The sequence below is a fragment of the Papio anubis genome, unplaced genomic scaffold (genome assembly GCF_008728515.1).
Source record: "Papio anubis isolate 15944 unplaced genomic scaffold, Panubis1.0 scaffold576, whole genome shotgun sequence".
Lineage (NCBI taxonomy): Eukaryota > Metazoa > Chordata > Mammalia > Primates > Cercopithecidae > Papio > Papio anubis.
In genome coordinates, this window is record NW_022165980.1 from 35,351 (window position 1) to 48,919 (window position 13,569).

General features: G+C 45.2%; 1 protein-coding gene across 1 annotated transcript in view; it reads left to right on the plus strand.

The window, feature by feature from the left end:
• The window catches only part of LOC101017969 (liver carboxylesterase 1-like), a 30,469-nt gene extending 16,906 nt beyond the window's left edge, over positions 1–13,563 (plus strand). Inside the window, 5 exon segments of the mRNA XM_031662350.1 lie at positions 283–387; positions 5,009–5,047; positions 8,803–8,870; positions 10,647–10,701; positions 10,955–13,563. Coding sequence (XP_031518210.1) covers positions 283–387; positions 5,009–5,047; positions 8,803–8,870; positions 10,647–10,701; positions 10,955–11,242 — 555 coding nt within the window. The 3' untranslated portion in view covers positions 11,243–13,563.
• The last annotated feature ends 6 nt before the right edge of the window (positions 13,564–13,569 follow it).

Below are 13,569 nucleotides of genomic sequence, written 5' to 3' on the forward strand. Positions count from 1 at the left end.
CCTCGTCTTTCTTGACACATTCAGCTTGAGATCATTATGTCCATTGCAATGGAGATAAGGTAGCAGAGATGAGAGATTACATAATTGACCCATGTTACTATTGAGATTAGTAACAGAGGCAACGCTCTGTGGGATCTGGAACCCACACCCATGGGTCTACAGTATCTTCTGCTGCCCTCTGCCACTTGTACAAGGTGGGCTTGGGATAGTATGCCACTTTCCACTTTGGTGGAGGGAAGGGAAATAGCTCTTGAACTCTGCTGTTGCCTGTGATCTTTGCAGCAAATTGCTATCACTGCTGGGTGTCAAACCACCACCTCAGCTGTCATGGTTCACTGCCTGCGACAGAAGACGGAAGAGGAGCTCTTGGAGACAACATTGAAAATGGTAGGTGTGCCTGTTCCCATAGCCCAAACCCTGTAAACTTCGTCCCAGACTTCTTCATTTCAGCCATACTCTTGCCTTGGGACAGTTACCTGGGACAGTGTCTCACCTTTCAGGAGCCTCAGTATCTGAATGGGGAATCTGATTTGTCCTTTTTTAGTGTAAAATGCCACAAATGTAAAAAAAAGTCCAAAAACAACTTGATAAAAAATTGTGTAACAATCCTCAATCCTGACCAAAATTTATTATTTTGCCATTCTTGTTTTCACACTTATCGTTAAGAAATTAAATGTCATATATTCCCAGGGGACACCATCATTCTGAATTTGGGGGATGGAGATATTAAGCTCAAAGATTTTCAGAAAGATGTCACAATTTATCTTGGTTGACTTAGAAACTGTCTGTATTATACCTGGTGGTGGTCCAGTTTTCTAGATTTTCTGAGACTCTGACTCAGTTTTCATCCTAGGATAGTCATCCGTCCACCCATTTGTTAATCCATCTACTATGATCTTCTTATCCATCTATCTGTTCACTAATCCATCCAATTAACTCATATCTTTTTATCAATCTAATGTCCACCTATTCATAACTTTGTGTTTATCTATTTTCAATCCATCCACCATTCATGGATCACCCAGTCACCTTATATCTTCACTCCATCACCCATTCCTCCAAAACCAACAATCCAGTTATCACCTATCCACTAGTTTCCACCCATCTATTCATGTATCCATCCAATTCAACTATACCTCATGTATTGACCAACTCCATCCATCCCTCCGTTGATCCATCCATCCATCCATGCTCAGTATGTAGGGATGGGTGTTAGTGGTAGCAAAACAGACATGAAGTGGACATAGTCCCTGCTCACAAGGATCTATCCAAAGAGAAACACATTCGTATACTTCACAGGTTGAGAATGGTGGCAGCACAGAGGGGAAGCATTCATTATAGTCATCAGGGATGCTTCACAGGGAAGGTGGAGGAGCCGGGTTTGAGACCAGACAGTGGAATTCGGGAGTTCATGCCCTTAACCCTGACTCCACCTTATCTTTCTTGAGAAATTCAGCTTTGAGATCATTGTGCCCATTTTAATAGAGGTAACAAAAACAGATGAATTTTGTAATTGGCCCATGTTACAGTTCAAATTAGTCACAGAAGCAACACTGTGGGATCTACAACCCACACCTGCAGGTCTAGAGTATCTTCTGCTGCCCCTGCTATCCTCACATATTAGGACTTGTGGACCTTTAGGGCTGATGGATGGCCATGGCAGTCTCTCATCACAGGGAAGCCCAGCAGGACAAACACTCAGATGACACAGCACCCAGGGACACTGCAAACTATTGCCTTTGAGGGAGAAGGGTGTAAATTCCAAGCTCAGGAGTAGCCTGATCCCTGGACTCTCTCCTTGGACCTGAGGCTACTCCTGGGTCTCAGGGCCAGCCTCTACCACTGAACTCTACTTGTGTTTCCATGGGTTGAGTCCAGTGTGGTCTTGGGGCTTAGGTCTTAGCTCAGGCTCTAAGTGACCAAAGTGCTCAAGGAATTAAAACACACCTGTTTTCTCATGCCTGGAAGGAGGCGAATATTCCAGCAATTCTGCATGTGGCATCAGAGGACCCAGGTTAAAAGGGAAGAGTTGAGTCTTTGGGAAAACCCATCCCTAAGATCCTGGGACATCCTTTTGAGTTTTTCTGAGATCTTGTGGAAGTGCCTCCATGATTACCCACTGCCTCCTGTAAACACACATGCACACACACACACACACACACACACACACACACATATACAGACACACACACAGAGACACACACAGACACACCCACACAAACACCCACACCCACACCCACACACACACACACACTCCTGACTAGTGGGACTACGATCCTTAATGGAGGGAGCTTCACTGGTTACGTCCTGAGCAGAGGTCAGACCTGTGAACTACAGTGCAACATTACAGTCACTGTAATGTTGGTGAACACACACCAAAGAGAAGCGTGGGGTAGGATGAGACTCAGTGAGCTTGTATGAGTCAGGGCTTTCTAATGGGAGATGAGGAGACTCTCCCAAGTGCCTTGAACAGAAAAAGAAATGTATTGCAATAGCATCCTCTTGTAAACTGGAAATCTCAGGAGTTGATGGCTTCAGGCATGGCTGGATCCAGATGATCACAGGATATTATTGAGAATCTACCATTCTCTATCCTTCAGCTTTGCACGTCTGTGTTGGCTTCACTCTTAGGCAGATATGTCTCCTGGAAAGGTTAAAGACAGCATCCTCTCTGCTTAAAAACCCTTTCTGTATTTTTATTTATTATTATTATTTATTTATTTATTTATTTTTGTTGCTGTTGTATGATATATGTTTATTTTTTAACGTTAGTCCATCATCCATTCCTACTCTGGTAAAAGTTACTACTTCCTTTTTTATTTTATTTATTTATTTTTTTATTATACTTTAAGTTCTAGGGTACATGTACGCAACGTGCAGGCTTGTTACATATGTATACATGTGCCATGGTGGTGTGCTACACCTATTAACTCGTAATTTACATTAGGTATATCTCCTAACTCTATCCCTCTCCTCCCCCCATCCCCACAATAAGACCCGGTGTGTGATGTTCCCCTTCCTGTGTCGAAGTGATCTCATTGTTCAATTCCCACCTATGAGTGAGAACATGTGGTATTTGGTTTTCTGTCTTGCAATAGTTTGCTGGAAATGATGGTTTCCAGCTGCATCCATGTCCCTACAAAGGACACCAACTCATCCTTTTTTATGGCTGCATAGTATTCCATGGTGTATATGTGCCACATTTTCTTAATCCAGTCTGTCACAGATGGACATTTGGGTTGATTCCAAGTCTTTGCTATTGTGAATAGTGCCACATTAAACATACGTGTGCATATGTCTTTATAGCAGCATGACTTACAATCCTTTGGGTATATCCCCAGTAATGGGATGGCTGGGTCAAATGGTATTTCTAGTTCTAGATCGTTGAGGAATTGCCACACTGTTTTCCACTATGGTTGAACTAGTTTACGTCCCACCAACAGTGTAAAAGTGTTCCTATTTCTCCACATCCTCTCCAGCACCTGTTGTTTCCTGATTTTTTAATGATTGCCATTCTAACTGGGGTGAGATGGTATCTCATTGTGGTTTTGATTTGCATTTATCTGATGGCGAGTGATGATGAACATTTTTTCATGTGTCCGTTGGCTGCATGAATATCTTCTTTTGAGAAGTATCTGTTCATATCCTTTGCCCACTTTTTGATGGGTTTTTTTTTTTTTTCTTGTAAATTTGATTGAGTTCTTTATAGGTTCTGGATATTAGTCCTTTATCAGATGAGTAGATTGCAAAAATTTTCTCCCATTCTATAGGTTGCCTGTTCACTCTGATGGTAGTTTCTTTTGCTGAGCTTTTAAGAGCACAAGCTCTTTAGTTTAATTAGATCCCGTTTGTCAATTTTGGTTTTTGTTGCCATTGCTTTTGGTGTTTTACACATGAAGTCCTTGCCCATGCCAATGTCCTGAATGGTATTACCTAGGTTTTCTTCTAGGGCTTTTATGGTTTTAGGTCTAATATTTAAGTCTCTAATCCATCTTGAATTAATTTTCGTATAAGGAGTAAGGAAAGGATTCAGTTTCAGCTTTCTACTTATGGCTAGCCAATTTTCCCAGCACCATTTATTAAATAGGGAATCCTTTCCCCATTTCTTGTTTCTCTCAGGTTTGTCAAAGATCAGATGGCTGTAGATGTGTGGTATGATTTCTGAGGGCTCTGTTCTGTTCCATTGGTCTATATCTCTGTTTTGGTACCAGTACCATGCTGTTTTGGCTACTGTAGCCTTGTAGTATAGTTTGAAGTCAGGTAGCGTGATGCCTCCAGCTTTGTTCTTTTGGCTTAGGAATGTCTTGGCAATGCAGGGTCGTTTTTGTTTCCATATGAACTTTAAAGCAGTTTTCTCCAATTCTGTGAAGAAAGTCATTGGTAGCTTAATGGGGATGGCATTGAATCTATAATAAAAGAGGACACAAACAAATGGAAGAACATACCATGCTCATGGATAGGAAGAATCAATATTGTGAAAATGGCCATACTGCCCAAGGTAATTTATAAAAACCCTCTTTCTAAACAATTCCTGCAAAAGTTTTGGGGTAAACTGTATTGGATTGACATGGGTGTATGCCCATTCCTGAGCTAATATTCATGTTCAGAGAGATGGAGCACACCAGGTGGCATATAGATGTATGAATTCATGGAGTGATGGGGGAAGAAGGAGGTTTTCCGAAGAAGAATTGCATGTTCTTCCCAGGGGAAGAAGTAGGGGAGAGGGATTGGGGGCTGGGCAGCCACAACCAGTGGGCGTCCTCTCCAGAGTTCCATCAACTCTGGCTCAGAGTCCCTGGCCCATCCTTCCCATGCGGGTGCCCACCCTTCCCTGCTACGCCTTCATCCTGTGCTCAGGCCGAGCGGAGCCAGAGTCCTGCCCGCTTCCTTTCGGCCCAGCCAGCTTGGCACCACGAGGGAGAACCTGACACCTCTATTGACCCAGTCACCCAGCTCAGTGTTCTCCTGGGAAGCCTCTAACCCACATCCTCTGCCTTTGTCTTCACAGAAATTCTTCTCTCTGGATTTACATGGAGACCCCAGAGAGGTAAGGAGCTTTTGTTTCTCAATTACAGGTTTTGAGTCTTAGCACCTTTAAGCTCCAATTAGCTGTGAGTGAAAGAATCCTCTCTTGGGTAATTATAGTAACTCCTGTGTGTTTGTTGCTGAGGCCCAGAGAGGGGCAATGACTCACCTGGGTAACACAGCCAGGAAGACTAGCGGCAGGCCTGGAATCCATTTTCCTGACTCCCCGTCCAGTGCTCCCAGGCCTCACCTCTGCGTGCACTGGGCTCTGCCCACTCCCCTTCTGTTTTACGTTGTCTGCTCCTCAAAATGGCACTATGGGAGGAGGCTGAACCAGAACCTTCCACTCTCAGGAGGCAGAGATAACAGGGATGATTAGGCATGGAGAGGGGAAGCCTGAATCTCAGTCCAAGGACACTCGCCTCCTCCCGCAGCAATGCAGGAAACTCCAACATATCCCCATCTCCTCTACCCCATGGCACCCCACCAGGGTTGACCTGCCTCTGGGTGACACCACCTCTGGCATCTTACATCCTGTCCTCTAAGCTGCCTCCCTGGAAGTCACAGCACCTCCTTAAAAGGTCTTGGGAGGAGGCTGAGATTCATTCAGCAAAGACTTAATAAACACTTCATGCGCCAGGACTTGTTTAGAGCTGGGGATAAAGGAGTGAAACAAGAAAGATTCCCCTGCCCTCTTTGGGACTTCCATTACAGTGCAGGGAGAGTAAATAGGAAAGCAAATCAAGTGTGTATTCTGTTTGATGGGTGTGCAGCATTAGGATAGAGCTTGTGCATGGTTTCAGTTGAAGTAGCAGGATCAAGGAAATGGCTCATGAGAAGGTGGCATTTGAGCCAAGCTCTGGAGAAGTCAGAAACCGAGAAGCTTCTATTCCAGGCAGATAGAAAAAGCCACTGCAAAGACTTCTGATGGAAGTGGCCAGTCTATGAGAGAATCGAAATGGATAGACTGGCCTGATGCTGAAAGGGTAATGGGCAGTGGGAGAGGGACTACGAAAGTATTTGGATTTGATTCTGAGCAAGATGTATGCTTGGAGGTTTTGGAACAGAGGAGTCACATGATCTTAGGATCTCACAAAGGTTCTGGCTCTGGTGTTCAAATAGACTGTAGGAAAGGAGCAGAGTGGGATGAAGCTGACCAATCTGGGTGGCCACTGTGTTACATATAAGCCAGGCCAGGCTCCTGGCTGCTTAGACAGAGCTGCTGTGGGTAGTGGGGATGGGAGGAGTGGTTGAGTTCAAGATATCTTGAAGGAATAGCTGAGAGGATTTGTTGATGGACAGGATGCTGGTGAGAAAGAGAGGGGAGTGGAAGATGCCCTGAGTTTTCTGGACACAAGCAAGGTCATGCCCACACAGGGGCAGCCACTTGAAAAATCCCTCTGGAGTGGACAGCTGCAATCACTTGTCATTGTTGCTGATGGGAGTCTTCTTGCATGGCTGCTGCCCAACTGGGGTGCTCCCTGTCTCTCTCCCTCAACGCTTATCCTCTACTTCAGCCTCCCTCCCTCATTTCCATGTTCTCTTTGTGCAGCCAGATCAGCTTTCCTTAACAGGAGTTAGAGTATGTCACCCCTGTTCTTAAAAGCCTGACATTCCTTGGTAGAAAATCCTCCATGGAGTTAGGGGCCTTCAAAGTGCCCTGTATACCACTGTGTGCTAGATCAGCAGAAGGTAGGTTTCAGACCTGTCCCTCCCCTCTAGACTCCTGTCAGACGGTATTTCCAAGCCCAGAGCTCTTGGGTGTTTCTGGAATTGACCCTGTACAGTGACACACCTGTGTCCTTTGCTCATGCAATTCCCACTGTTTAGAAATTTTCACTCCTTTCCTCACCTGTCAATACACCACTGCCCAGAGCTTCCATCAGAAGCGTGGCAGCCCTCCACGAGCCTGCCGCATTCTCCTTCCAGGAGGGGCTGTTCTCTTGCTGCCCTCCCAGGCAGGCTCTTTCTGACAGCCTCTCAAAGAGGGCAGAGACTTGCACCCCAATCCTGTTCCATTGTCACCATATATTGGATTACACCCTGCACCTTGTTCAGCTGGGTCTGGTCCACTACCTAAATATTCTCCCAGCCTGAACTAGCTCACAATCATTGGCTTTTGTAGAGCAGATCAAAGGTCCCAGCTATAGGACTTCAAAGGCTAGGAATTGTCCAGTTCCATCTGGGATCTCCAGGAGGGAAATACAGCTCCATGTATGGAACTGGGAAGATGCGGCACAGAGGATTGGGGTCTTAGAGAGGAACCCGTGAGTAACCCTGCTAACAAGTAATACCTAACATTCATTCAGCTCCTTCCAGACACCAGGTGCGTGCGATTTCATGTGTTCAGCCATTTAATCCTCATTAACCTCACCTCTTAGATGAGAAAACTGAGGCCCAAACAGGTGAAACTCCCAGCCAGTAAGTAGCAGAGCCAGGCTTCCGATCCAGTTAATCTGCTTTCAATGTCCATGCTCATCTTAGCAACTACACCATTGTGACTAAATATGAAATATATAAAATATAACTACCCAGGACCAGCTGCCCTGATGTATAACACGTGACAGCCTCTAATCTGCAGGACAGCATAAAAATTATTCATCAAAGGTAAAACCTAAAAATTAAGACACATGGATAAATATACCGTGAGTTCATCAATTCTTTTTTCTTCATGATTTTCTCTAATAGGAATCAAGTCCTAGTTTAGGCTCCCTTGAGTGATGACAGTTCACCTCCCTCAAAAGCCACCCATGGATCAGTAATACTCTTGTTTAAATTCAGATAGATAGCACCATCTCCTCATTAATCATGGATTCTGCATTTATAAATTCACCTGCTTGCTAAAATGTCCTTGTAACCCCAAAATCGATACTGGTGGCACTTTCTGTGGTCAAGCACACAGGCAGTACAGAACAGGGGAAGGTGGATTTGCATGATGGGCACGTTCCATCTGATTCAAGAGCCACTCACCGTCTTCTCTGTTTCATCTTCTCGGGGCACAAGTGTCCCCTTCGTGGTCTATTTGCCATGTTCTGCATTTTGTGCTTTTGTATGATGTCGTTGTTTAGAGTGGCCCATGAGGAGGCTGCGTCTGGCATTCCTGAGCTAAGCAGGCTGTGCTGTGCCTTATGGGAAGGTGCCTGTGTGAGACAAGCTTGCAGTGCAGAGCGGTGCTGCTGGCTATGCATTCGGTGTTGACAAATCCACAAAATAGCACGTCTGTGAAAAGGAGAAGGAAATTACTGGATTCATGCATGTGATGGAAAGGGCTAAAAGTAACGCCTCCTTGTGGATGGAGCTGTGGAAATGTCTTCAACAGAAACCCACTACAAAAAGAAGGTTGATGAAAATGTTGTGGCCAGAGGTTTGCAAGAGCCTAACCTGGTATTTCCCCTTTGAGTGATGATTCTGTATTCTCTAATTCAGCACTCATGGGAGCTTTATCAGAAGCAACTGCTGGGGCTACCAAAAATCAACTGTGGACACAGAGAGGGAAATGCATGCACTTCAAATTGAAATATATAAACATGTAATTTTATAGATAATACATGTATTTCAACCTGAGTGAAGACTTCTTCCTCTCCCCATCACCTGACTAGTACAGCTGCCCTGCCTGGAAGTTCTACTCCTGAGTCACAGAGACTCCACCCCTGTTAGACCTTGAGCATGTGCAGCCATGGCCCATGGTCACGCCGTAGTGGTAACCGGGTCTCACCGGACAGCAGAGTTGGGGATACAGACCAGGGAGGAATCACAGGCCGCGACTTTGTCTCCTGCAGTCACCCTTTCTTGACCACCCTGATTGATGGGGTGCTGCTGCTGAAAACACCTGAAGAGCTTCGCTGAAAGGAAGTTCCACACTGCCCCTACATGGCTGGATTTAACAAGCAGTGAGTGTGGCCGATTTATTCCAAACAGAGAGTCGTGCAGGGCCTCTTGAAGCAACTCACTCACCCCCATTAGCCTCCTGTCTTCGGGGTTCCAGGAGTGCTTCTCTCTGAGCTGCACCCCCTGAGTCCGGGCAGCTGTCCCCCTTCAGCAGGAGCACCATTTCCATGGAAACCTTCTCCAGGAGGGCACCGCGGGCCACCTGGGTATCACAGGACCCTGGGATTCTCCCAGATTCTCTGATCACTCTATTGAAAAAACTCTAGGAAGTGTCTGTGCTGGGAGGGCCAGTAGAGAAAATAACTGTGCAGATGGGGAACAATGAGAGGCCTGTGAAGTGAAGGAGCTGAGGAGGCCAGAGAGGCAGTCAGGGGCCAAAGGCTTCCTGGTTTCACCCCGGCTGCCTATGCATAAGGTTCCTGAAAATCACTCATGCTCTTCACCATCTCATTTGGAAACATCCAAAGAAAGTGGCTTTCTTGAGTTATCATTGACTTCTAGGGAATAGTAGACATCAGGGTCTACTTGAGAGTAGTCAGAGGAAGATGAGGATGGAAAAGCTACCAAATCAGGTGCCATGATACCTGGTGAGTAAAATAATCTATGCAGCAAACTCCAAAAACCCAAAATTACCCATGATCAAACCTGCACAGGCACCCCCAAACTCCTCAAATAAAGATGGGAAACAAATAAAGGAAAAGTGATTGACCTCTAAAAGTAAAGAAGGGTTCTCCTTCCAGTTGAAGATAAAACAAACAAAGGACTCTGGTTAAAGCTGTTGTAGGACGGGCTTATTCAGTGACATGATTGCATTAGGGAAATTAGTCCAGCATGGCAATGTTTCATAGGCCAGGTGTGCCAAGGGCGTCACACTGTGGTCTGTGGGAGGGCTTGGTCTGTGTGGCTAGGGCCACCTGGATGTCTTCATCCTGGCCTCACCTGGGGCAGAAACAAACTTCTCTTATCTTCAGACAGTAAGTCATGACAGACTTCAGGTGGATGAAAACCACTGAAGTCAGCCTCTACTCCCTTCCACAGGACTGGGAAGTCAGAGTGAGCTCCTGAATGTTTGAGGCATTGCAAGGAGAAGGCTCTGTGTCCCTCCAGGAAACAGGGTTGGGTGGTGATTCACACCCATGGGGCAGAGAAAGGGTTTGGTCATTGCAGGTTTCTAAAGTAACTGCTCTAATTGGGTTCAGTGGCTCTTTCTGTTTCTACAGTCCAGTTTTTCGGAGCAGAGTAAATTGTCCTTGGTAGGTTGAGCCTCCCAGGCAGGCATGTTAAGGACACTGGGATCATTTTCCTAGGGACACAGCCTCCTAAGCTGCTATGTTTAGCTTGTAGAGTTTGGATCGAGTCTCTGGGAGTGCAGAGGTTTAGAGAATTGTTATGCATAGAGATGCAGAGACATTTGAGACCAAACTGGCACTTGGGAGGAAACTTCATCAGCCACACACCACATCGATAAAAATACCGTCACAGCTTCTCCTGCAGCTGTACCTTTGCACTTTGCAATGCTTGAATTTCTGGATGTAAGCCCATTTGATTAATTGATTTTGTCCATTTCAGTAAAGACCTATGCCCTTAAAATCCCACCAAATTAGAGGACTTTCAGTCTGCATTGGTTTGGTCAGTTGGTAAGTTTATTTCTTCTCATTAATTCCCAATGATTCATACATGCTTAACTCTTTTTTTTTTTTAACCAGTTGATGTATATCCACTTCCCAAATAAGGGAAACTGGACCAGAAGACAAGCTGTCACCTTTGTGGAAGTCCTATCCCCTTGTTGTAAGAGTCTAAGAATCGTGGGAATTGGCTGAGATGCAGAGAGGGATGATGACTTGCCAAAAATCGTGGAGCAAATAAATGGCAGAATGACAGGCCCTGTGGGTTTCATCTTCATCCTTCCACTTCACTTTTCACCCTAGCAGGGAGTTGCACAGGGCTCATGAGATTCACCATTGAGGCAGCCTTTACTGGTGGGCTGGAGAAGCTGCATCACTCACCAGGGGGTTGTGGTCACTTTATTGATCTATTTCAGTACATTGCTAAGGAACTGATTCCAGAAGCCACTGAGAAATACTTAGGAGGAACAGATGACCCTGTCAAAAAGAAAGACCTGTTCCTGGACTTGTTAGCAGATGTGATGTTTTCTGTCCCATCTGTGACTGTGGCCCGGCACCACAGAGGTGAGTCCCAGAGGTCGAACAGGGGAGGGACATGGACCCCATCAGCTTCTGTATGTGACCCGCCTACCTCCCAGCATAGACAGACCTGGAAACAGCCAAGGGTCAGACTTCAAAGGCTGATTCCATATGGCATGGTGTGAGGTGCTGTCTGATTTTGGTTTTTGTCAGCAACAGACTGTGAGAAAAGAAAATCCAGAGGCAAGTGGTTCTTTAAGTTGATGATCCCAGATAACCTCTGTAGGGAGGTGGGGAAGTGAGTGAGGAAAGAGATGGAATCCAATCTATGATGCATTGCCAAGCGAGTATCCACTGTGGACAACTGGAGCTGGGAAACTCAAGGAAACAAGGACAATACAGTGCTCAGGGGGCATCCCATCTGAGTGGCAAGGGAGCTGGGGTATTTATCCACCAGCTTCCACTTGTCATTGGTTGAAGGCTCTTGCAAGGAGTTGTTTATTCCCTGTGACTTTGACCTGCTGTACACAGGGCAGAGTAGTCTCTTGTGACCAGACAAACGCCTCAGGCTGGGCCCTACAGATGCTGGAAGTGGAAGTCAGGCTGGCATGACCAGGAAGTAGGAATATGGGTGAGACACTGACAGCATCTGCTGCAAGGGCTCTGTGCCTGGAGTTATCGTGGGACATCGGGCTGCTGTAGGACAAATATTGAAAGATGAGTCGTGGAAGGTTTTTAAGGTCCAAGCCGGCTGCAAACAAGTTTGTTAAGTATTGGAGCTGGATAAAAAGTGGGAGCCCTGCATGAGATCCAGAAGATTGTCCAGGACCAAGAAGTCCAAAGGGAGGAGCCAGGGCGGTGTCGGGGAGGTGGTCTGGAGAATGGCAATGTTTGAGGCTGGCTTTTGTGCATCTCAGTGCGTGCAGTAATGGGCAAGCACAGGGCCAGGGCAGGGTCTATACAGGACCTTCTACCACTGACCCAAGGCTGTGTGGGTGGGGCGTGAGGTTAGGGATGTGTGGGCTCACCTAGAGAGGAGTGTCCTTTCCTGGGTGCCAACCAGAGGAGGCTCACAAGATTCTTTTTCTTTCAGCTGTCATTCGCCTAGTCTGCAAGCCAGGAAATGTCCTCTCTCTAACCATGCTGGAAGGGTTTTTAAATTCAGAACTTAAGCATGATAAAAACTAGCTAACACTGATCTAGCAGGTGCCTAGACACTCGTTTGCACAGGAGGGGGCAGGTGCTCATAACTCTCATTTATTCACAGGGTCCTGATAAAACCATTTAATGAAGACCACTGGAGTTGAATCTGTTCTTTCTTAAACTTGGCCTTGCCCCATTCTGTGCGTCTGATCTATATATAGTGTTTCCATCTCCATCTTCTGATGGTTTGAGCAATACGGAGCTTCTGTTTTCCATCTGATTTCCCATGACTTTGAGTTCAGGTTTTTTTTTTTTCCAGGACTACACAGATTTTATCAACTTTCCCCTATTGTCGTGTCTCACTCCTTTTGATAAAAATAACATTTCAGAATATAAAATTAATGTGTAAAATTATAGAAAGTTTTAAAAATATGGAAATACAGAAAAAAGGAACTAGGTATCACTCATAATTCCACTACCTGGAGGCAAGTGGTATCAATTTTTTGTGTTTTCATCTAAAGATTTTCCATGTCCTATACACTTTAAAAATCAATTTTATATTTTACTTTTGTTCATAGAACACTACGTTGTGAGGATTTTCTGAATGTTGATACACACTCATCAAAGCATTCCTTCTTCCATGGAATGGCTGCATTAAATTAACTTTAATATTCCTATCCTATTATGCATTTAGCCTAGCTGCCCACACTGATGCTACAATAACATTGTGCTCAGCCTAATGTTCGTAAGTCTCTAACCACATGTCTAACAATTTTCTTTGGATTGTTTCTAGAAGTGAATAACTAGGCTGGGCAATAGAAACGTTTTAGAACTCTGGGCAAATACTGCAAAATTGCATCCATTGCATAAGAATGTGAATTTCGTAATTTTCCTTCTCATTTGGGATGCTAAGGTTAAATATTAACGTAATGCTGCCAGTTTCATAAACCTTCCCCACCAATAAGAAGCACATCAGCCTGTTTTAATCTGCATGTCTTTCATGATTAGCCCTCTCCTTGTCTCTGCTTCTCTTATTGTGCCGAATTGTCATTACCCAAATCTGTGCCCTACTTTCCTCTGAAGACTTGTGCTGTGATTGTAAGAATTGTATAAATATCAATGGCTTTAACCAAAGAGTTTTACAAAGTACGTTTTGGGCAGCATGCTGCCTATAATAAGTTCTCTCATTCCCCAAAGCTCTTTCTTCTATGGTTGGCTCTGAGTTTCTTTGGAAAATGTTCAGGGGGCAAAGGCAAGGTCAAACCCTCCCTTTAGCAAGTTTTGCTTGACCTTGAGACAGCCATTTAACAGGTGGATTACGAAGCCACAGAAGGATGGCATCTTCCCAAGCACATTTCCTGCTGAGCCG